Genomic DNA, 26,546 nt, shown 5'->3' on the forward strand with positions numbered 1-26,546 from the left:
CGTTAGAGGAGTCATAGGGGGATATAGGGCATCCAAGGGGGCCTATAAGGGGCTGGAAGGGCACTAGAAAGGGTAATTTGCTTTCATACGAACGAGGAGATATTGCTACTAGGACTTCTAATCTGGACAAAATGATGACTGTGCATGGACGACCAGAGCATCAGGCATACGTGGTATAACGAGTATGAGTGTGATAGACACCAGATCATTTGGTAGGGTCAAAAACCATTATTTCATGTTTTTATTTTTGAGCAATTATAGCATTCCCACAAGTTAGAAAACGCGATTCCACAGACATGGGTCTGGCGGGATCACTATAGGGATTAGTGGATCACGATCTTGTAAAAATGTATCACTTAATCTAGTAGTACAAATTTAATTCTAACTAATAATGAAAGTATTAACAATACTAAATAAGTAAATACTTGTGATAGGACCAAGGTTATCACCAAAAAAGAAGGCGAACCAAGAATGGTAGGCTCCTTATGGTATAACCCATGATGATGTGGATGTGTCCCTGATGGATGAAGATGTGTGCTCATGTTGTGCTCAAGCTTCCAAAGGGTGGGGGTTTTTACCAAGTGTGTACATGGATGAGGCTTTCAACAATGGAGGTATAGATGGATTTCAACATTATGATAGTGTAAAATGGCTATGATGGAGTAATTAGCAGAGCATTATAAGGTTGCATAAAAGTGGATGATATTTGTGAAGGGAGAGGGTTTCATTTATAGGCTACTGGGTAGAGAGATGGATGGTCAGGATGCACGGATGGAAGAATGGTGAGGGAGGGTTAAGATGCATTCAAAGCGGAGCACATGGATTGTGCTTGTTTAGAGCCAACACGAGAATGGCACTTGTCACAAGGAGGATGGGTGTGAGGGGATGAGATAATGGTTGGTCAAAGGGAGTAATGAGGAGTAATCAGGGAAGATGAGTGTGTAAGAGGGATGTAAGAGGCATTAAGAGGGATGTAAGAGTCATTGATGGCATGTAAGAGCCATTAATGCTCTTGGATAGGGATGGAAGGGGACAAGGGAGACTTGTTGACTTTGGCTTGGGTTAGCAAGTCTTGACCCTTGCTTAAAGTTGTGCACATGTTTAGGAGGGGGATTAGACTCTAGCTTACCCTGGGGTCCCATGAGGGGGGCTTGGGCTCTATATTTAAGGAGTTGGAGGTCCCATGATAATATTTTGGGGAGGCTAAAGCTTAATTTGGAATCTTTTCCTATTAACTAGGAGCCCCTACTTTTTAGTTGAGCGGATGCAAAAGGTGGGGGGCTGGAAATAGCCCCTACTGTTTAGGGAAGAATTCTGCCACTTGGCAAGAACCTACCCTTCATTTTCCCTCCAAATTGAAATCATCATGCCAAAAATTCAAAAAACAACAATTTATATTTTAAATATTTCCTTCAATTTAGGAGCTAATTTTTTAAAGCAGATTTATATGTAATGCCCATGGGACCACTCCCCTTTAAATGCTCCTAAAAAAGCTCAGCTACACCCGCTCTATTTTTAAGCAAGCAGGTGCCCATGGGACCCCAGCCTTAGGAAGGGGGTTACGGGGCAAGTGGCTTAGCTTTGATGGGATGGGTTAGTTAGGTGGCTAAGTGAGGTTAGTATGGGTAAATGGGTTGGATTAGAGGTAAAGGTTAGGTTTAGGGATGTTTTAGGGATTTGAGATAATTTATTAAATGTTTTATTTAATAAATGAGGGATGTGAGATTAAATTAAATAGATTTGAGGATTTATTTAATTTAATAGAGGAATAGGGATTTAATTGATAAGTTGATTTTGGGTTATCATTTGATTTTATCAATTGGACTATAGTTAATTAAATAAATAAATAAACTAGGGGATGATGATTAATTATTTAAATAATGAATATTTAATCAATAATGTCCTAGGAGATGACTAAATATAATTACATAGTGGTGTAATCAGATTTAGGTGTCTACAATTACAAACCCTAGATGTCTCTTCAGTTGTAGTAATATTTTTTTTAAAAATTCTCATCATTATTGGATGCTTGTTGGTCCTTCAAAGTAACCTTTGGTTTTTGTTATAGGGGGTTATTATCTATATATGATTCACATTCCATTCATTCGTACTCCTAACCTTTTCTTGAACTACTCACTTAAATACTTTCCCTAAAGAGACATTTGTCAGTCTTTAGCCTCCTAATTTTAAATATTTTATGAATCCATGATCCAAACTCCATAGTAATTTTTATTTCCTCTAGTAAACCTATATCTAAATCAAATTCTATATGAATGTCTACATATTAATATCTTCCTATTTAAGACATCCTCACGATTCCCAATAATTCTCCTAATGTATCCCCAGTTCTTACTAATGAGTTAATGACCTAAAGAGCTCTTAAGGAAGGTTTTTCAATCTCACCTATGTTGGTAATTTTTTAATTTGTATGAAAATGGATCAAAATTGACAAATCATTCTATGCAAAGAAAACTAAAGCTTCCCATTACACACATACTAGACAGAAATTCCATTTTCATTTTAGAATCCAAACATTAAATTAGTAGAAATGATGATTCTTACACTTACCTTTTCCTTCAATATCTCCAACCACTAGTACAAAATTGTAATAACCCTAACCGGTTAAACTTCAACAAATACCAAATTCTTTAATACTTCAGTCGTTTGACATTTTGTCAAACACTTTGGACATGAGGAATATAACGCTGATCTAAATGTTGATTGTTCCTAAATGCCAAACTAAAAAGATATGCTTACAAACTCCAAATGACTAATAATGGCGATGCAAAGATTTCTTTTTTGTATTTATTTGAACATATAAACATTGGTTACAAATGAGAGAATATGCATCTTCAATAATGAGACTTAAGGCAATGCATGCTATGATTTAAATGAAATTCTAATTCCATTTGATAACTCTTGAAATGAAATTCTAATATAAATCAGTCAATAACATATTAAAAAAACCCTACCAATGCCCTAAATATCTACTCTCAAACAATACAAAATGTAATAGATAGAAACCTGGAATTGCTCCAAAAATCTAAATTTTATTGTAGCGAGTCACTATAGCAACGACATTGTAGCACCGTCACTGTAGCAACGACACTGTAGTAGCGGTACTATAACAAAGTTATTGTAGCAATATCCGACTTAGTCCTTCAATCTTACTCCACAAATATGGCCCTAGGCCACAAATTTGGCATAATGAAAAGACTAATTTGTCTTCTCCAATAATTGCAACCCTTTGGAAGATATTTCACCACCTTAGTTATGCAAATCAATGGGAGTGTCTGTTCCACTGTAGAAACCCTTGGCTCCATAAGTTATCCGATAGAGTAGATGGCAACACATTCAATGATCAACAATGAGGCTGCCCTCCTTATTTATTCTTTTCCTCCACTAGATGGACCTCCTTCTAGAAGAAATAAAATTATATTTAATTCCTCCTTCTAGAAGATTCTTTTAATTAATTAATTTAACTTTAGTCACTTTTAATTAAATTAATTAAATGTAAATTATCTTTTAATTTTAATTTATTTAATGACTTTATAAGAAATTAATTTAATCGATTTATCCTTATTCCTCCACCTAACCTTCAAAGAATGTAAAGGGTAAGAACTCCACTAAGATGCTAAAAAGATGGGGACATTACAATAATTTCTTTGATTGATCTTCCTTCTGCATACCACTTGACAAAAAATGCACCGACTTTAAGCCAATCAATTGTGGTTTTAATGATATTTGTGGGAATCACCATTGTTTTTGTTTATCCTTTATTGGGGGTTGTCATTGCATTAGAATTGTTATTACGAGGAGCCCTTCTCTACCATACTCCTACTTTCCTATTTCTTGGCCTTTACAAATTCTTGTTTGTGCCAACTGTAACTTATTTTACTCTTTGGAAATTATTATTAGTTTGATCCCCATCATTATCATTACACCACCTTCTACCACCAAGTTGAATTACATTCACTCTCGTAGGATGACTCTTCTGCCATTGGTTTTACTAAATTTTCGAACTCCTCCTAAAAGTTGCGCTTTTCCTACTACTTGTCTATTAAATTTGACCATTTTTTTTGTTCTCCTCAATCATCCCACCTCCATCCTTCCAAGATATTTTTATCCGAACCAATTATCTTAGGAATATATTATTTTCTATATCGTTAGAAAGCAGTCTCATGCATGATTCATCAACATTCAAAATCATGAAATTAAAGATCACATTAAACAAATACAATCAATTTACAATAGCTTGGAATTTTATTCAAAAATAGAAACTCTTGAATTTTAGTTCTTAGATTTGCTTCTACAAATTTCTACCACAAACTTCAAATTTTTCCAATCCATTTAACATAATTTTTTTCCCCCCTTCTTATATTTATAATATTATAATCAAACAAACACTTTTTAAAACTTCCATCTAAATGTTTTAGATTTAACATCACCAATAAACTTATTTAAACTACCCATGCTAATACAATGAAACCTTAAATCTTGTGAATTTTCAATTTCTATCTAAAGTTTATCATTCTCATTCTATAAATACAATCCCAAAAGACAAAGTATATATAAAGTTAAATACAATGATACGGCCACCAAATTTAACACATGGTCAACCAGCCAATCGAGTCCATTTTGGAAACTCTCTCCTCGGGGAGCCCTTAGTCCCCTTGACAAGTACTTTATCCATTCGATAAATTTAAATAAATGTATTAAAAAAAGGTTTGACCAATTGAGTATTTTATTTAAAATGTTCAAAACTATTTTACCATTTAATCAATTGCCAATAAAAGTAAATGAAAATACCTTTGACCAATTGAATATATTTTTTTAAAATTTAAAATCTCCAAAACTCTGTTTCACTATTTAATCAATTGCCCTAAAACTAGGTTATTAATTACCCAACAACGAATCATAGCCTCAAGTCGCGGGAAAAAAATCAAAAGTAATTCAAAATAATAAAAATAAAAATTACCAATCCTAAAATTTTAATCGTAATTATCAAAAAAAAAACATCCAGGGCAAATTTAAACAGGTCAAAAAAACAACATGGTACATGTGGAATTCACGACACCCAAAAGAATAAGTTGGCAAAAGCAATAGCAGAAAGTAAGAAAAAAAAAAACAAATAAATAAAAAAATGGGCGGGTGGAGTGTAAAACCCTAGCCTGACCGCAGGAAAATAACAAAAACAGACACAAAATATCGAGGTCTTTTATTGAACTGATGACACATTCAACCCGAAAATTCATGCTGCAATCTCGCACAGTTGCGACCCGCAATTGTTTTTCCAGATTCCTCATCTCAACACCTTTCGTTTGGCGGTCGAATTGCGAATTTTCATGACTGTGCCATTTTCTGTGATTTTTTGAAGCCTTCTGTGTCGGATGATGGATCATAACCCAACCTCTTTAGTGCGGAGGGTATTTCCCCCAACTCTCATTTGAGCTTACAAGCCTGGAAGAGCCACTGCCACACACGTCTGTAATCTTAAAACCCCGTAAAGTTTTTTTTGTTTCGCTGCTTCGACTGGTCCTCTTTATTATAAAAAATTCAAATATTTGCTGGTTCGTTGCTTTGCTTTGTTCTTATTTCAGTTTCAAATTTCTTTATATAGATTTTATAATTTTTTAAGGTTTTGATTTTCATTTTGCCCTTTTTTTGTTACTATTTTTGTTTTTTCTTGGGTCTGTAATTGCTATTTCTAGCTTTATAAATATCCATTTTGCCCTGGAGTGCGAAGACACATGCATTTGCGTGCCCCTTCTTTTTCTCTACCCCTCCTATGCAGGGCATTTTTGTTCTTTTGAAGCCCAATCTGAATATTCATGCAAGCATTTGTTGCCCTGCTTGTCATAAAATGGACTCTTAAACTTAGCTTTTCATTGTATAAGACATATCTGTACATTCAACTGCGGAAACATTCCAGACTGTATCTGCATTGAGAAGAGGGGTTTGCTAGTTTTTCAGATGTTTAATTTTTAATTTGTTTTTTTTGCATTGGCTTGCAATAGAGAACAACCTTTGCATTTCGTAGACTCCTCCTGGCTCAGTTTATATCCTGTACATATCTTGCTTCTAAATCTGTATGGTTGCCATTAGGTGTTTTTTTGAGTGCGCTTTTGTGTCTGCGTTGATAAGAGGGATTTGTTGGCTTTTGTACGTTGTTGGCAATAGTAAATAATTTTTGCATTGCCCAGACTCCTAGCAAACCTTCTCATTTTGTAAATATTTCACTGCTCAATATCTTTGCTTACTTGCCACTGGAGCTATTTCGAATTTGCTAATTCCCGGGTCTTAGCCCATCCAGTGTGGGTTCCGAATAAAGCTGAAATTGACTGCGAGGGATTATAATATTTGCATTATCTGTTCTGCGGAAGATTTAGACTCTTGCACACGATTTTGAGGAAATTTCACAGTAAAGTACATGGGCAAGCAGGGTCCTTGCTACCATTGTGGGATTTCTAGTGAGTTTCTATTCTTTTAACTTCTTCATGGTGGGTTTTTCAGTTCCTCTTGATGTAAAGAACTGTTGATATCTGGGTGCTGAGGAATTGGCAATGCATATCTATATAAATACATGTCTTGAGAGTTTTGCATAAAGGGAATTAATATTGTGTATATGTGTGGTGGTTAATATTGGATTGGCCTAAGGTACCCTAATAGGCTATATGCTCATTTTAAGACTTGATGGTTTTAATATGTCCAGGGTTGCTTTTATGTTTCTGTCAGGGATTATGCCAATTTCAAAACCAGGCTTACTGCCACTAGGCAATGATAGAAAACAACATTACCTTGAAAGCTTTCAATATAAAATAGAAAAATATATGATACTATATAAATTGTCTGTAAAGGGGTGCATGCAAGCATCAGAGAAGGTTTTGACATCGGGCAGAATTTAAAATTCCTTGGTGATGCTTTGCAGTGCTTGCTGGTTTGGTTTACAGTTGCCTGATAAAATCAGTTCCATCTAAGGAAATGGATGATATGCAACAGTAACGGTCATGCTAAGAATGGATAAAGTTCTGTAAGGGAAATTTCCTTAGAAAGTAAAATTTAAAATTTTCCATAGAGATAAGATCCTATTATTGCTCATGGCAGTGGAGTTGTGAATTACATTCACCTCCACTCATTCATGGGAACTGGTCAGTATCTAATGGGCAATTGAGTTGCTGTTAGAAATTAGAATCATCAACCGAGGTGTCAAATCAACAAAGACCATGTTTTCTGAGGTTGTGTTGCCTTAAAGTAACATTCATTATACTCTTACCTTAACTATTGCAAATCTGAGAGCTTAAAATGTCACAAGGTAACATGTTGCAATTTATTTGTAAGGTATAGATAGTATTAATTGTCTTAGCTGAAAAATTTCTTGAGCTGCTGCTACACATGATAAATTGGATTGTAATGCGAATATAACTAAGTCTGTCCATGATACGTTTTCCCATCTTTCTGTTTATTTAATTTGAAATGAGAAATAATTCTTAATAAAATGATCCAAGTATTGTATTAACATGTTAAAAAATCAGCACGTTTCTCCATTTGTGCTCATTAACTCTCTTAGTACAAGTATATTTGAAAGAGCTCATACTGGACAAATCTGGAAGAAACACATTAATTGGTAGTGCGTTTATAAGTTAATATTGCATTGATATACGGAGATTAAGAAAGTGGTAAATGACAAGATACAGTTGGGTACTGAAATAAGTGAGTATATAAAGGTCGGGATTTACATGTTAAAACATCAGCACGTTTCTCCATTTGTGCTCATTAACTCTCTTAGTACAAGTATATTTGAAAGAGCTCATACTGGACAAATCTGGAAGAAACACATTAATTGGTAGTGCGTTTATAAGTTAATATTGCATTGATATACGGAGATTAAGAAAGTGGTAAATGACAAGATGCAGTTGGGTACTGAAATAAGTGGGTATTGAAAGAAGCTTGGGGTACTCACTGCATGGGATCTGCAATGATTATAGGTAGAAATGTAAAAATATGTTTTACTGAAAATATCACCGCATTGGAATGCCTAGAATCAATTTTACCAGGATGTCTGGGAATAAGTGTATATTCTGCAGTTTATATTTCAGAAAATTCAGATGTGTGAGAAGAATTTTCCACAAGGCAATCGCAGGGAAAGAGACGTAACTGAGAAATATGTACAACTGAAACAAAATGGTAATACATTTTCTTGGTCAATTTTCTCTTTCCTAGTTGGCAGTTCTAAAGTTCTGCACCATAAGCTGCATACAAGCCTTCTATTGCTCTTTACCATTTTTGGTGCTTTTGGAGGATTTCATTTGTTTATTTTTGATATGTAAAAATGCAAAAGTGATTGATTCATTTCAAGCCTGACAAGCAACATGTTATACCTTGTAGAAGCCTAGAAGTTGTAATATATTCATTTTTGGCAATTTATTAAATTTCACCGTGTATCCGATAATCTTAAAATTGACAATTGTAGCAATTTTACTTATTCTTCCCTCACTTGGTTACCCTAATTAGAAGCTATGAAATAGGCTTCAAAATTGTGGAATAACACTATCAAGCAAGCATTCAGGAAGTCAAATTCCAACCACTAACAACCAATTGTTGTTTTTCTTCTCCAGTTCAAGCTTCTCAAATTCATTAAGGGAGAAAATAGATCAGTGGAAGAGCACTTCAGAATTTTTGTTGTGAAAACTTGCAGCTTGGTCTCAGAATGTAAAAACTGATATTTGTTATTCGATCTGTCAATTCTTTGTGATAATATCAGTTTGGCCTTACTTTGTGACATTTTAAATGTTTTTTTTGTGCATATATGTGATAGCAAATAAGGAAAGCAATTTTATTAATGCAGAAGCCATCACTTGTTGGTTCTCTTTCTTTACTTTCCTATGTAATATAAAATGTGTTTTCCTCCACATATCCACTGATTGGCATATTCATTGGCTGCAGCTACTGGTATACTGTATGTCTATATTGTATTTTAAATTTTTGTATATCTATATTGTATTTAATTTTTTTAAAAAAATTACTGTTAAAGACATTTGCAAATTTGAGTTCTATTTTGACTTAAAGCTGATTGACAAGAGACTGTGGCTTTCATTTATGAAGAAATATACCCTTGTGAAAAAATTAGCATTTTAGACTTCGAGACCTCACTTTTAGGATTATCTTGTTTTATCCTTCTTTGAGACATCTATAATTTTACAAAGGTCTTGAAACATACCAAGTTATGCAATGTAAACCTCTGCAGACTTAGGGAATATAGCACCCTTATGCGTTGGGCCCCTATTGAAAACCAGACTGACAGGTAATCAGCTATGGTTGTCGTACACATTCTTTAGAGGGAAAATCATACACTCAATGGCACTTAAGTTCCTTACTCTTCCATCTCTATGTTGGATCACATTTGTATCTACCTTTCTAGAAGCCTCCATTTCTACAGTGGCTCACATTTGTATCTATCTTCTTTGAAGCCTCCATTTCTGCGGTGGCTCACTTATGGCAAAACCCTGGATAATTTATGTGCAGACAAACATTATTCTTTCCAATGACTAAATTCTGTGAGAAATAGGTAAATAAATTCTTTGCATTTGATGGGGCTAGTGCCTAGGATGTGATTTTCTGTTACCTTTAGCTGGATTTGTTGTTACCTATGCAATTCTTAACCCCTGAACACATACATAAGAGTAAGCATGCATCAACCATGAATATAATTTCTGCTAAAATGTTCTATAAGACAATGTGAAATCTAGTTGTAACAAATCAGATCATTTTGTAAGTGAGTTTGTTTAATGCAGTGTATGTGAGGGCCTTCACCATCAACTAGAATGACCGAGCATGTGACAAGTCTTCTGAATTGTAACAAGTTGAATAAGACAGGTAATTGTGGTTGTCACTTTAATACTTATTGGCAATGTGTTCAAGAACCAACACATTTGAGACAAATGAAAAGAAAGAAAGTACATATGCAACTTAACTCAGATTAATTTTTTTTAGCATATTCCATAGATATATAGAAGAATGAAAACAAAACAAGAGAATTCATTTGTAAAAAAAATGTAGAAGAAAAGCAAATCAAAGACGTGTTTAAGAGTAACACCTACCTCTCTCGCCAAAATCTTCCATTACAATCATTTTTGTTGTTATCTAAGATCGCTGCAAATGTACTAACAATTGCCATTGTGACTGATTGTGTTCCAAATGCAAATGAAGGCTTATAAATAAGAGAGAATGAGACATGTCTCATGAAGAGGCATGTCTCTACTATTAATCATCAATAGATAACATATTAATATATTAGTAATATAAATAACCATATATATAATATAATATGTATAACAATATATATAATATAATATAATGTAATACATATTATATATATATATATATATATATATATATATATGTATATATATATATATATGTATATATATATTATACAATTATATATATTATTAACATGGATAAGTATATATAGGAAATGATGATTACCAATAACAACAATGTATTTTAGATTGGATTAATCCGACTGAAGCTACAACATTAACACTCCCTCTTAGATAGGGAGGATTTGTAGAACACATTATGCTCTCAAGTATATGAAGAGATATCATCCCAGTATGATATTCAACTCACTATAAGGCTAAATTTCTCAATGCTCCCTCTTTAGCTAAAAAGAATTGAAGCAATTATAATACAAGATTTGAACACCACCTTAAGTGTGGTCTATGACAAATTTAAGTTATGGTGTTTAGCAAGATCCGGTCCGAAGAACCATAAAAAATGATTTTCACGGTGTTTGACAAAATCGGGCCTAAAGAACTATGATGAGTGAATTATCAAGGTGTCTAGTAGAATCCGGCCCGAAGAACCATGATAAGTTTGTTATCAAGGTGTCTGGCAAAATCCAGCCCGAAGAACCATGATAACACTTGCTCCAACACGTTTTAGTGTTAGGAGATAGATCAACTATTGATAAAATCATTACCTTACAATAGTGACCTCACACATGAAAGATCGTCACCTTTCATAACACACAATTGCAAAAATTCAATCTTTCTGTGACAACAACTTAATGAAGTCTGTTTGTTATGATACATTCGTTATCATGACTTTCAACACTCTGGGACAACTTAATGAAGTCTGTCATGATAACAGGTCTACCATTTATAAGATTTTCATCTTACAATGATTACATTTTGTTTATATATGTCATTGAAAGATTGTCACCTTCATTACATCATATGAGAAATAGTAACCACCATGAACCAAGTCAGAGGGTGGTACTAAGGCTTTCACCTCAATTCTCCCTCATAGAGAAGAATGCATTACAAGCAATTTCATTTAGAACTTCTCCTCATAGAGAACATATCATTTACAAAGGATTGCACCTCAAAATTCTCCCTTTGAACAATGATCTTGGGAAGTTAGGTCTAGTAGTTACTCCCTTAGAGGCTCTCTTCCCCCAAGGATTCTTGTCAGACTTACTTTGAGTCTGATATCAATTTTTTGATTTTCTGGTGATAAGTCATTGCTTCCTCATGATATGCATAGGAGTAGGTCCATTAAAATCATGCAATCACGCACATGTATTTCTAGACTCCCTTCTGAGTATCAATTTTCTAAGCTCCTGTATTACTTTAGAAGAAGTGTCATGCTCCCTCTTATTGTAGAAGAATTTTATAATTTCAATTATCAAGGATGTTTGCTTCAAGAACTTCATTTTATGCATTTTGATTATTAGGGTCTTTTAAGCTACTATCATTAGATTGAGTTTGCATAATATTAAGTAGCATATGTAAAGTGCCAACCTTATTTTCTTGTAAGAATATTCTCAAACATCAAGGAAAAATATCAAGGCAAATAACCCTTATAGTATGTATAGAATTACAAATAAGAGAGAGACTACAAAGAGTAAATAAAGATAAGAATACTTATTTGCACATGAAGATTCAGAAATTGTCTTTTTAGATTATTTGAGAATGAAACATCTCCCCTCTAAATAAGGGTCAAGTGGGAATGGAACATTGACTGTTATTCCCCCCACAATGTAAAATTTTCACTCATTCTTATATTGTTGAACAATTTTGTATCAAATATGACAACTCCTTTCCAACTTACTCTTTTTGTCCATTAAAGGTCCAAACATTCATTTAGCTTAACAGTAGAAGTGAACATGTCCTTCCATTTTCTCAAACTCGTCCACAATATGCTAATATCTTGATTGAGTATGATTGTGCCACATTTATGAATCTACAACTCATACGTCGAGTTTCATTCATCAAAAAGAGACTTGTAGATGGTTCAAATGAATTCTGAAAAGCTTTATTAACGTCTCTCAACAACTCAAATTTCCTTTGTTCATGCAAAGGTATTTGTTTGATCTTTTGATTAAACCTATATTATGCACATCTTGCAATTTGTCTATTCCAAATTTATATCATAGGTGAATATCATATGTTGATATTATCTAGACCTGAGGTAAGATCATGAATCATGGTCCTCTTGACTGCTACAATTTATTGATTGTTGGAGAATCCATTCCAATATGGTTTACTCCCTTTGAATCAATATGACAGAGATCATTGAAGGGTGACTGAATCATATCCTCTATCTGCGCCCTTTCTTTCAAGGTTGCCTTTAATGAAATATCAATTTCCCTCTGAATTTCAATCTCCATTTAAACATCAATTTTTAGAGTTCCTCATTCAATGTTACTTTTGATGAAGTGTTAGTCTCCCTCTGAATCTGATATCAATTATCATTGTCCTGCAAGAACATTCTCAGAGAAAAGATCAAGGCACATATATCTTATAATTCAAATAATTTTTTTAACATTAGTTATGATGTTTAGTAATTTAACTCATGGCTATGACTAACAACATAAATAATTATAAAATAACTCTCCATTTTACGACATTAATTTTGATTCCATCTAGTCATTTTTATAGAGACAATCTCAAACTTTACAGTGACACATAGGCATCCACTTTAGTATATACGTGTTTAACATTCCATGTCACATTTTCTGTTATTGTCAATCAGGTGTAATTGTTTTCTCATTGATGTAAAATGGCCATGGATGTAAAATGGTCTTGAAGCAATGGTAGTATATAACCCTTTATACATGTAGAGTCAGTTTGGTCTCCTTTGATTTTCTCTCAGATCGCTATCGATTCGAGCCCTCTTCTTGATCTTCTTCCTTGATCTGTTGTACATATTTACTTGCATCCATGTCACCCATCATATCAATAGTAGGAGATAGGAGATTTCCATTATGTTTTTCCGATCTCAGATATGTCGCTAGAATAAGGATCGTACAGACTTATATGCCTGATTCATTTAAGGTAACTCCTTCATTGATATTCAATCTCCTTTCTATGATAATGTCAGACCATATTAATTGTAGAAAAAATCCTTCACCATATGTTATTGGTTCAATTCCAATAGATTGTTATGTTTTTCTATATATTGTTCCTTCCTTGGCCCTATACCCTTGCAATATTAGGTATTCTGGTGATATCATTGACTAATACCATTGTTTGTCAATGTTCCATGATATTCTTGTGGGGTCATATGCTAGATTCCTTTTATTTTATTTTGTTATGTTTTCATTGTCCCTCTTGAATGTTCTGTCAACCACCCTTATATATATAGGAAATTAATAATTTCATTCATCTTGTTGCCTTCTGTGCAATCGATACCGAGTTCGAAGCTTGACTTCATGAGTAACTATGTAGTATTTGGTTTTCTTGATGTAAATTGCCATATCATGCTTCTCATTTGGAGGCACCCTCGAAGTGGTGATATTTTCTGTACTAAGAGGTTATGGATCATGGTGGAGACAATAACATGATGCGTGCATTATAATCTTACTTGAGGTTAATATGCTTTGTACCCTCTTTATGCAGTGCTCTTTTATCATTTGCATACGTGACTGTTACTTCCCGGTCATTATTTTGAGTTTTCATTTCTTCTTATTCGATACTCCCCTCGCCCCTTTCATATGTGGTGGTTGGGTATTTTCGGGTGGAGCCAATCGTGACTCTTATTGATTAATAATATCTCTGTCTCCATTTTCACTGTATCTTTCATCGATTGACTCAATAACTCTTCTGCGATCTATGTCTTAGATCTACCTTTAAGTTATTTAAGCTTTTTAGAAGGAACCTACCCTGACACCATGTTGTTATCTAAGATCTTTGCAAATGTACTACCAATTGCCATTGTGATTGATTGTGTTCCAAATGCAAATGAAGGCTTATAAATAAGAGAGGATGAGACATGTCTCTATGGTTAATCATAATTAGATAACATATTAATGTAATAGTAACCATATATATATATATATCTCTAATATTATTTACAATAATATATATTATTAACATGGATAAGTATATATAGGAAATGATGATTACCAGTAACAACAATGTATCTCAGGTCGAATTAATCTGACTGAAGCTACAACTTTAAGAATTTTGATAATAAATGGGTGCTTGCATATATGTGGGAATAGCAAACCAACTTCTTTGGAACATTGATTGATCTTCAACTTTATTTGTACTATGGCAAGCAAGAATTGAAGTTAAAAAAATGATGAATGATATTTCTATTTTGCATTCACAATTATGGAAATCACTTTGTTCTTTTTCTTCAAAGTTTCCGAAATCCATGTGTTAGTGTTATTGTGTTAGAGGGGCCATTTTAAAGCATGTATAAGTGAAATGGCAAAATTGTTAAAAAAGGTCCAAAAAAGTGATGGGTTCATTACATCAAGACAAGGTGTTTGTTGATTCGACGTGGTTTCACTAGGGTTGATTTGGATAAAACCACATGGCATTTATAGAACCTTGCATAATTTTTCGCAAGTATTTAACCTTGACCACGATCCATGTTGGATTGGACTAGAACTTAGATGCCTAGAGGGTTGAGCCAGTAATGTCGAGAGAATGTAGTAAATACAAAAGAGCAAAAAAAGAGTAAGCACCATCTATTACCAAGCCTAATGCTAATGGAGGAAAGGTAGAGCATGGACTAAGTTTTTGTAATCATGCAAAACTTGTGTCAAGGAAACATTCTTAAGTGGAGCCATTAACTTCCAAGAGTGCTTCTGTTTCCTATCTCTTGACTTAACGAGCACAACACAAATATGCAAATGAAAATAACAGTTGATTAGGGTTTTGAGCAAAACTTTTCGCAACAAAACATCAAATGAAATTTATTGAAAGTTTTGTCCACCATTAGAATTGAGTTACAAGTGCCTCATTCTAGGTATGCTCATCAACGATTCCAAATAAATCCATCCCCTACAAATTGTATTGGATTGCAATTTTGTATTGAATTGTACACGAATATGCATAATTATTCTTCTAATTCGGTAACATTCGTTTCTTAAAGAAAGAAGCAATGTTTACCTTGATTTCTTCTAATTTATACTTTTTCCACAATTCCATGCAGATTTGCCATGAGCTCTGCTGATGGAGTTTCTATTACGAACAACTATTAGATTTTGGATTCCAATTTTGTGTTTTTCTGGAACATGCTATCAATTGTGTTTCCATTGCCATCCTTGAGATGATTTTTCTCATTTTAGGCTTGTAGGGCATAGCAATTTTTTTGCATTGAACTGGTTCATTCCACCTAACTAGAAAGGCCTTTGAGCTTTGGATATAACAATCACATTGGTTTTGTGTTTCATGGGTATGCATTTTGGACTCTCAAACTGTTGTCCCCATCCACAATTGCATTCTAGACATGGTAGGACAATAGGGGACATACATAGCCATCCCCAAAATTCTTCAAATCTTTGAAACTTTTCTGAAATGTGTTGTAGTTTAAGGAAACACCATGGGGATGTTTTGCCTAAGTTACCATGGTACCCCCCCGCTCTAGGAAAAGTTCGAACCGATTTGCAGTACTGGTTTGGTGGTTCGAATTTTGCCCTGTGGGTTCAATTCGGTTTGAACTTGGGTGAACCAATGTCCAAAAGTTCGAACCCGTAGCGAACTAGGCCATGCAGACAGCTGGAAAGTGCCCTTTTAGGCAAAAATTAAATGTTTTTTGTCGTCCACAACTCTAAAAGTTGTTATGAATTGCTTTTGGTGGCCTCTCATTGTCATTTTGTGTTTCCAAACAAGTTATTTTGTCTTAAGGAAGAGCACATAAGTTTTTGAGTAAGCATTCGGTTGTGCAAGGAGTTTGAAGATTGATTTGTAGGTGTTCTTCAAGTGTTTGTGCATCATTCATACACATTTACAAGCTTGCAATGGCTGGAAAAGGTAAGATCTTATTCTATTTGCTATTGTTTTTGTTCTAGTTTTTTCATTTTTCCATTTTTTCAGACTTTGTCATTTTCCCTATATATAAATTATGAACATTTATCTAATTTCTTGCCATAGGGAAAGGAATGAAATATACCTCTTCATCAATAGGCAATATCGAGCAAAGAATAGAATCCAACTCTGCTTCTCCTCTATGGAAGTATGTAGACATTATAAGAGCCCTTCCAAGAGGTGGTGCATTCTGTCGGAGATGTTGGTGTTGTGGTGTAGAAAGAAATAGTTCTTATTATCATGTGATAGGTCATTTGTGGGGATTCACTGGAAGAGGAGTCAAGAAATGCCTTGGCAAAAAAGGTGTCCCTATACAAAATGAAATTGTGTTAAAATATATTGAAGAGCATGAGGCAATAGAAGAGGGAGAAGGACATACTGCAACATAATTCAGTAGCAATAAAAGTAAAAGTAAAAGAACAAAGGAAATGCAACCCCCCTAGATGTTATAATACAAGACCACCCCTTTTTAGTATTGCAACAAACATTGACATTGAATTTGCCCCCCTTGTACACAAAAGAAAGGGAGCACTAGAAACTGCTTTTCAAAATAAGAGTCAGGAAATTGCTGATATTAAGGTGGGAAGATGCCTGTATGCAAATGGGCTGGTCCTTTAATGTTGTTCGCTTCCTATTTTGGAAGGACATGTTGAGGGGTGCCAATGAAGCTCGAAGAGAGTATTGTGTCCCCAAGTATGAGAAAGTGCACACCACCTTGTTGGATCAAGAGGTCCAACGGATTGAAGATCAATTGAATTCCATAAGGGACTCATTGGTAAGGGACTCATGGGTTGAGACAAGAGTGACAATTGTTTCAGATGGGCGGAAGGATTCTAGGAACCATCCTTTGATCAATGTCCTTACTGTGTCCCCTAAAGGGGCAATGTTTTTTACAGCAGCGGATTGTGAGGGCCAAGTAAAAGATGGGCCATTTATTGCTAAAATTCTAATTGAGGCCATTGAACTAGTGGGTGCAAGAAACGTTGTCCAAGTCATAACAAACAATGCAAAGAATTGTAGGGCAGCTGGTTTGTTGGTTGAAGCCTGATATCAACATATCTTTTGGACACCGTGTGCAGTCCATTCACTCAATCTTATGCTATGGATGATTGGGAACCAAATTGAGTGGATCAAAACGATGTATGAAGAGGCTAAGGACATCCAAATGTTTGTCACAAACCACTACATGATTCAATCTCTTATCATAAACCATTCAAAATTGGAGCTACTGAAGGCAAATGAACTTGAACTCAAGCTAGTAATGTAATTTTTAATATTTGGCAATTTCTGATTTTTCATATTTTGCTTGTACAATGTATATGCTTTTTAAAAATATGTATCTAATGGTTGATGTTTTTTGCACTAATTATGTCACAGGTTGTTGAGACCTGTTTTGCATCACATATAAGTCATCTTGAGACGACTTGTGCAAGTGAAAGATGCACTTCAAGGTATGGTAATCAACCACAATTAGGGTGTATGGAAGCAAAAGAATACTAATAGAGCAAACAAAATCAAGGATAGACTATTGGCTGAGTCATGGTGGGAATGTGTGGAACATCTCCTTGAGATCACCTAGCCCATTATGAGCATGCTTAGGTACATTGACATGGATAGGCCTTGCCTTGGAGAGATCTATGATGGCATAGACTCAATGCTTGAGAAGATCAAGCAAATTATAAATGAGAAGGAGCAAGATCTGCAAGAGGCCTTTTTCAAACAAGTGCAAGTAATTATTGTTGACAGATGGAACAAAATGACCACTCCACTACATTTGCTTGCCTATGCCTTGACGCCCAAATACCATATCTCTCTCTCAATATTGTAGTCTACCAGGAAATTTGCCACCATATAGAGATATGGAAGTGTTTGACGAGTACCAAGCAACATTTAAAAGAATATTTCCTGATGATGATATGAGAGATGTAGTCATGGATGAGTTCATAGAGTTTGTGAATGCTAAAGGTCTAAGTAATGATGCTCTTTGTTACTGGTTCAAGTAGGATGCTCATAGTTGGTGTACCTCCATGGCCAAAGATTCCAAACATTGCAGCCCCTTGCAAACAAAAGCATATCACAAGTAAGTTTTATTTATTTAAAGAAAATAGCTCACTTTATCTTCAAAAGAATCATGGCTAGAAAGTGATTTTTATTTTTTTATAAGATTGAATTAATTCTGTTTTAATTGCTTACCTTGTGTTGTCTTCATAGTTTGCTAGTTCTTTAAAATCAGAATGAAAACCTATTCTTTCATCCACTCGGTGAAGCGCAATTGGTTGCAATAAAAAAGAGCAGAGAACTTGGATTTTGTGCATAACAACTTGCGCCCTTTTTCGCACAAGAGTAAAGAATACAAAGAAGGGGAGGCAAAGAAGTGGGATATAGGTGCAAAGATTGCGGACTTGGATGCTTCCATTGCTTGGCTTACAATGGATGATTTTAATGACTTTGATGTCAATACCATTGTTGCTTCTACTGCTGATCCCATTGGCCTTAGCTCAAGTAATACTGAAGAAGAAGAAGATGATGAATATGAAGAAGAAGATTAAGATTGAAGAACTTAGAATATTAATAGTTTTTCTGATTTTCATTCCATTAGTTGAACAATGAATGTGAAACAATGATACTTGAACTTGATATTTATAATGTTTTGAATCTGTGATGTTGAAGTTGATTGAACTATATGATGGTATGATCACTATGATTACAAGTTTAACTGTTTATGGTGTTTTTATTGTTTAAATGTGTTTATGCTACTATGCTATATTTAAATTTTAACTCATTCTTCATAAATATGTATATATAGTAATTTTTACATGTTTTTGTACTAACGAACCCAAACGAACCCAAACCCATTTTCAAAATTTTGACGAACTTGCGAACCGGTTCTCAAACTTCGAACTTGAAACCGAACCTAAACTGGCAACTTAGTGCTTTGCTGTAGCCCAGATGGCTAGGGGTATCTGAGGACTGTCCCAAGGACTGCCAGACATACAGATGGCAAGACAAATTTTAATAATGTTTTAAAAAATCATTCGACACATTAAAAAAAGAGTGAAATATAATGTTACAGCATTAAAACATCAGTATAAGATGACAACATTATAACAGCAGCAATAACTATATCATGACAGCAGTTTAACAGCAATAAAATTATCCATGATAGCACTTGCAGTAGTATAACAGCAATAAATATATCATGATTCATATACATAGCAGTGATACATGTTATGTAATAGTTAAAACCAACATCAGTGATTTAAAATTCTGATTCCATTGTTCAATTTTAAAGACTCAAACTTCAATTTTGTTATGATATGGTTTTATAATCAGTTATCATTGTCAGTTTCAAAAGAGATTGAAGGTGCATTGGCCATGGTCTGGAACAAGTGTTGTATTGTGTAAGAAGGGCAGACAGATAATCGTTTTGGAATGTGGTTCGTGTAGAGGCTTCTGCAGATATTGTCAAGCATTGTGTTAACAGTGTCATGTTATAGTGCTGTCCATTAACTTGTAGATTTCTCTCTCTCTCTCTCTATATATATATATATATGTATGTATGTATGTATACGTAGACATATATATAAAATTCATACACATATTGCTGCCACTCACTGTCTCCAAAAAATGACCTTGGTAAACAATGCATAAATAAAGTTTTAGCCATAATTTGATAGTGTACACGTCTGTAACATATATCTAGAAGAATTTCCAATATTATGTCACTAGTAAGTGTTCAAATTTATTTCTTCTCACAAGCTTTTGAATCTATAAGCCTGCGACATGATATAAGGACCCCAACAAATAGGAAGAATGAGCAAGGAATTTTGAATCTTAGTAAATGACACTACCAAAATCTTCATAGCTAAAGGTTGTCATTCGATGCCATTTTTTTTTGGATTGATTTTTTCAAGAGGAAAGGACCCCAACAATTAGGAAGAATGAGCAAGGAATTTTGAATCTTAGTAAATGACACTACCAAAATCTTCATAGCTAAAGGTTGTCATTCGATGCCATTATTTTTTGGATTGATTTTTTCAAGAGGGAAGGACCCCAACAATTAGGAAGAATGAGCAAGGAATTTTGAATCTTAGTAAATGACACTACCAAAAGCTTCATAGCTAAAGGTTGTCATTCGATGCCATTATTTTTTGGATTGATTTTTTCAAGAGGGAGGTTACATGGAATTGCTGAAACATTAACTGAATCTTTGTGCCATTTTTTTTTTGTTAAGCTCTTGCTATTATACTCTTGAAATAAATAATATTATATTTATTTTTATGGTAAAACAAAAATTACATCAACTTACAATTGAAATTTCTAGGAAGAGAGTCCTATATAGGCCCAAAGAGGGGAAGGAGCAAAACCAAAAATTCATTACGATTGCATAACACTGACACCTACAGACCTTCCCAAATAGCATAAATTGAGGAGTATTGAAGACACAAGTCTTGTTGAATATCTATATCTTGGCTCAAAATGGAAGAGTTAGTTTTGTCATTGTTGCTGATTGTGTGGTGCTCATTAGGAAGTGTTTCAGGTCATAATGGATAAGTAGGCATTTCGAGAGGAAGAAAGACACTCCTTATAGAATCACTTGTAACATCCAAGACTTTTTGTAGTAATCAAGATGCTTGTAATATGCATTGTCTTTGTGGTTGGGAAGTTATAAATATATGGATTTCTTGAGAAGAAGTTGAGTTGTGCCATAAAAAAAAGCAAACCATATTGCTAAGGGGATATGTGTTGGGGCATCAAAGCAAAAGTGGTAAGTTGTGAGAAACTTTGTGTCATAGGTGGATGCACATTTATGGTGACGTAGTTGTATCCAAAGGCCTTTGAGAGCCATTGGCTATTTTGATGAGTTAGGAGATGGAGATGATTGATTTGGGGGCTTTAAGGTCCCTAGGGACATCTTGCAAATATTTGTGACAAACGTGAGAAACTCTTGTAAATTAAGTGCCAAGCACTATTGGTTTGGATATCCAAAGAAAGTAGAGGGAATGTTGCCCAAGTCCTTTTAGAAGCAATAATATCTCACCTCGTCTCTACCTCTTGGAAGTGGCAAAGAAGGTAGATTCAGCTATGGCAAAAATACAAGGATCCATCTCAATTCTTAACTGGCCAAGGGACACTTCAGGCCATATGACGAATCGTGCTAAAGAGAGTGGCAATGTCATAAGATACTATCATTTGCTTATAAGAAATGCTTTGCAAAGAAATCTTTGTGCTAAGTGGCATAGGAAGGGTGGTCTACGCAACTTCATGCACTACTTATAAATGTTATTTTTAGCAACTCTCGTGATTTGTCTCCTTCAAAGGAAAGATTTGAGCAAAAGTATTGGCGAAATACATGAAAGGATGTAATTTATCAACATAGACATCACTAAAAAGGAGGAGCACGCTAGTCTTAGAATTCACAATGTTGGTATCTATCGTAATCTAGCAAAGCAATCTTCTAGAGAAATGAAGACCAAGGATTATGGATGCATATCTTGCTTGATGAAGAGCTGTATTTTCCACGCATTTGAGTTTTTGGATGTAGAAAGGAAATCAAGAAACAATGTCTAGATGTGATGGTTGGGTGACTAACTTGGACAATCAATATGCCTAGAGCTGTATCCCCAATCTTCTAACTCACTTAAAATTGTAAGATAGTTTGTAGATGTGATGACTGGGTGATAAACCTGACTTGGACAATAAACATGTTTGAAAGCTAGGTTCCCAATCCTCTAACACACATAAAATTGTAGGTTTGATGATTGTATCACAAATACATATCTTTCATAGGATGCATTGTGATTGGATCTAGATTATAGATAATGACTACAAACAAGAACTTACTTTATCCTCCGACAATGATTCTTAGTTTTGTGGGATGGATACAAATTTATGCCCTACTAGATCAAGCAAACTTTATGCATGTAGATCTATTGCGATGAGAAGTAACAATTTCTTGGCAAATGAAAAGTTACCTGACTTAAATAACACTTTTTGTGTAAGTTGTAATTAGTGCTCATGCTTTTTTGTTGATTAATAATTAAATTCACACTTGATTTATATACTTCTCTTTATGCATAAGCAAATTTATTTTCATATGTTTTTACCTCATGCTAACACCAAGTAGGGGGAGATGAAACCTCTAATTGACATGTAGAGGTGAGCCTATTTATGTTTACTAAATGATTTGATATAGAGGATTTCTTGGGATATAATGGCTAGTATGTATCTCTTGTTGGAAAATTCCTGCATCTCCGATCTTTGAATTAAATAAGGTTTAGCATTTGACCACTAGTGCTTAAGTTATCAGAACCAAGATTTTTCATTTGGAGGTCATAAAGTAGGGCATACATATGATTTAATAAGTAGATTCATGGCTTAGAAGCAATAATGCGGGGACCATAAGATTCATAGATTTTACTTGTCAATGGGGTTCAATAGAGTCCAAGATCTATAGGCTTGATATTGCTTGTAGATCAGTGAGAGTATCATTCATGAAGAAAATGCTGGCAAGGCATCTATTAACATGTATGTGAAATTGTTGGTGGATTATAGTAACATATGACATTGTTGAAGAAGTATTGCTAAGAAGCTGTTGCTTTGCTTGAAATTTTGGGAAGTCGGATAAAATTAATATTTGGAAGTTCCTTTTGAAAAGAATGGTTGATATCAGTAGATCCATTGGAAACTTAAGCATTTAAACATGTTATTGAAATGTATTACTATCCTATTAACAGTCTTGATCTTTGCCATCAGGATTTTTTATATTGGAATACAATTTCAGAAGTTCAAGCTCTTTGAGAATTGCTTTAACCATGTAAAATGTTTGAGGCAGGTCTTTTTTTCTTGGAATAGTTCAAGAGTATCGTGCTTTAGTGTGCATAATGTTTCTTCATCTCTTCTATATGCTATTATATCAGAGTGTATCCTAAGTATCTGCAACCGAGTCAATAAACAGAAAGTATAACACATGGTTTTTCCCAGATAGATGTCAAAAATCAAATAAGTAGTTCTTTTGCAGTTACTTCTTAACCTTCATGGAATCTTATCAATGAATGGTGACAATGCAGCTACTCCTTTGTGGCGTAATGGTCCACCCGAGAAGCCAGTGCTGTGCAATGCATGTGGCTCAAGATGGAGGACAAAGGGAACTCTTGCAAATTACATGCCGATGCATTCTGGAGGATGTGGGGCCAATGAGTCATTGGATTACAAATGGCCCCGTGGAAAAAAAGTATTGCAGAAGTTAAAGGAGCAGAGATCACATAAAAAGAAAGAGCCCTGTGATGTTCATTGCCAAATAGAATTTGGAGTGACAAAGTCCAACCCACAATATGGCAAAGTTTTAGATGAAGATGCAAGTACCAGATCAAGTTCTGTGTCAGGAATATCATATTCAGAAGGATGCATGCACCATGGTGGTGTAACTGAAAATTACAGTACAGGTTTGGGCCTACCAATTATTTATGTGGGTATATTCTTAAGCAGCTTCACAGTTTTTTGTAATGGACTTATAAAATTTAGAACCTTCGAAGTATTAAATGTAAGTTCATCCTTAATAATAAAGTTTCTTTTCTGCTATTTAAAACTTTAGGATTATTAATGGGATTGTTTGTTAAGGAAGTCATGATTTTTTAAAACTAGTATCTGAATTTTTTTGCTAAGTACATTCATAAAGTATGTTCAGATTAAAGTTTTTTTTCTCCCTGTTTTGAATATAATTTTGCATATTACAAGCTTGGCCACACCCCGTATGGACTGCACTACATTTTTCATGTTTCAATAAACATGACCACATTTTATTATGTTCTTTGAAAGAGGCTCCTCAATGGCTTCCAACTTGAAAAACATGGTCCACATTTTACAAATAAGCATTCATGAATCATTACAGTTATAGCATTTGGGTCATAGATCAAGGTTTGGATTGTCTCTGTTTGGAGAAGTGAACTTGGCTTTCTTATCTAAACAGGAAACTAGTTCTATGTATTGTTTTATGAAAAGTCAATTCCAATGCCTTTTTGAGTTGTTACACTAATTTTTGTAAACGTGATCTTATAGTTTTGTGCATCCAAGGGATTTTTTGTCAAAGCACCACTTTAGTTCATTTGATGGTAATCTAATTTAGACATCACTTGGTTGCAAGAATATTTTTCATTATAATTCCTTAAAACTTTGTGAGATATATACACACACATATATGTGTATGTATGCGTATAAATGCCATATTCGCATACACACACACATACCCACATACATATAGGTGTATATATTTGTATATTTGTATGTTTATATGCACGTGTACATGTAGTAATATAATATATATGTATGTATATAGATAAATAGGTATGTAGCTGTATGTATGCATGTATACAGGACACATAGCCACATACATATATACATACAGACATATATATACCTATGTACAAACACATATCTGTGTATAACACATACATATATACATACAGTCATATATATAGCTACGTATGCACATGTATGTGTACAACACAAAGTTCAGAGGAATTAAGAGGAAACATATATTTGCAGCAAAGTGGTTTCTAAATTATGGTACCAATAAATGAAATAATATTCTGCCTTGTTTGGGTTTTCCTTGTAGTTGGGATTTCTCTTGAGAAATAACTGATAAACATCTTGGAAACCTATCTACTAAAAGGATGATGTTCGGTACAAAAGTCTAAGACATAGTTATACATATAAACAACAATTTTCTTAAAAATGACAATGTGCTAGTTATATGTGCAATTGTGTCTTACACTTTAGTCTCAAACATCCTTGTTTTCGTGGATCAATCAGCTTTGAAGTTATTTATCATTTCTTTCTCAATAGAAAACCCAACTTTAAGTAAGACCCAAACAAGGCGGAATAGTGTGCAAAAACCTAATTTGCTGCTTGCAAAAGATGCACACTGATCGAATACTCTAAACATGCTTATTAATTCAATTTAAGATTAGAAGTACACAATATACATAGAACCATAGTTAGAAAACTAACCAAGGCGTGAAAAAATCGGGAAAATTTCGGCCAGTTTTCATAAAAAAATTTGGGAATTGAAAAAATTGCTAAAATTAAAATGAGAAAATGCATTGAATGAGTCAATTAATGAGAACACAAAAGAAACAAGTTGAGTCTATAGATATATTCAAGTGCAAAGTGGGTGCAAAATCGTATTCTCTTGATGATGACTAGAAAGCTAGGAAGCCAAATAATAATAGTTTATGTAAAACTAAAAGTAAATATATCATTACAATTACATCTTCCTCTTCCCAGCTTTACTAAAAAATAAGGGAGAGGTAGAGCTAGAGGGTCCAATGCTAGAAGCCTGGGTTGGGCGTGGTTGTGCCACACTCAGTATCTCTGGTGATGTGTATGAATTGTTCTCCATCCTGGATGTAGCTCCTCTAGGCATCGGCAATGATTTCTAATCCAACATCCTCATTGTCTTCAATGTCATCCAATGTGAAGCCAAATCCACCCCCATCTTCCATAGCTTACCTCTCCCAATCAGTGATGTCATGCTTCATAAATAATAGAGACTAGACCTGTGATATCCAATCACTGTAAGGATCTATATGGTCCTAATCAATTGGACCAACTGTTTCTTCTTGTGATTGACTCATGTGCAACAAAAGATTATATTGCATAAGTACAAGGTTGTTGAGGCGATGTTTCTCTTCGGTTAGATTGTAATGTCCCTTATTGGGACGTTTCTTTATTTATATTTCTTGATGGCAAACTAGTTTTGTGTATTTTCTTCCATATTTCTCTTGTATATCTTTTTGGGTGATTGATATTTCTTTAAATACCTTGACATGAGAAAAGATGTGTCTTTTCTTTTAATTAATTATTTTATTTATTAACATTAATATTGTTATGTTATTATTTATTATGAATATTAATATTATTACATATATAATGCATAATATATTCACTTTATATATATTATGATTATGATTATAATAAATTATAACTATACCATTATTAATATTATATTATTATTTTGTTTATTTATTATTAATTATTCATTTATATCTTAATTATATAGATCTTATATTGACGGGGATATCACATAGATGGCTTGAAATAAGCTCCAATTACGCTCACAATTGGATGAACTACAAGGCTGGCATAAGATTGTGAGGGCATTTTTTTTGAGATGTTGGATATTTTCACCTCAACTTTCCCACCAAGCATTTGCAAAATAAA

General features: G+C 34.1%; 1 protein-coding gene across 2 annotated transcripts in view; it reads left to right on the forward strand.

The window, feature by feature from the left end:
- The first annotated feature begins 5,114 nt into the window (after positions 1-5,114).
- Positions 5,115-26,546, forward strand: part of LOC149541999 (GATA transcription factor 27-like) — a 121,869-nt gene continuing 100,437 nt past the window's right edge. The window contains exons 1-2 of one of the 2 annotated variants that reach the window (XM_089797049.1): positions 5,115-6,470; positions 23,396-23,770. In XM_089797049.1, the coding sequence (XP_089653175.1) occupies positions 6,431-6,470; positions 23,396-23,770 (415 nt within the window). In that variant the 5' untranslated portion in view covers positions 5,115-6,430. The remainder of the gene's footprint in view (positions 6,471-23,395; positions 23,771-26,546) is intronic. The other variant, XM_089797050.1, reaches the window with a different exon arrangement.

Source organism: Cupressus sempervirens, chromosome 8, assembly GCF_028749045.1.
Source record: "Cupressus sempervirens isolate cs-2001-9-10 chromosome 8, ASM2874904v1, whole genome shotgun sequence".
NCBI lineage: Eukaryota > Viridiplantae > Streptophyta > Pinopsida > Cupressales > Cupressaceae > Cupressus > Cupressus sempervirens.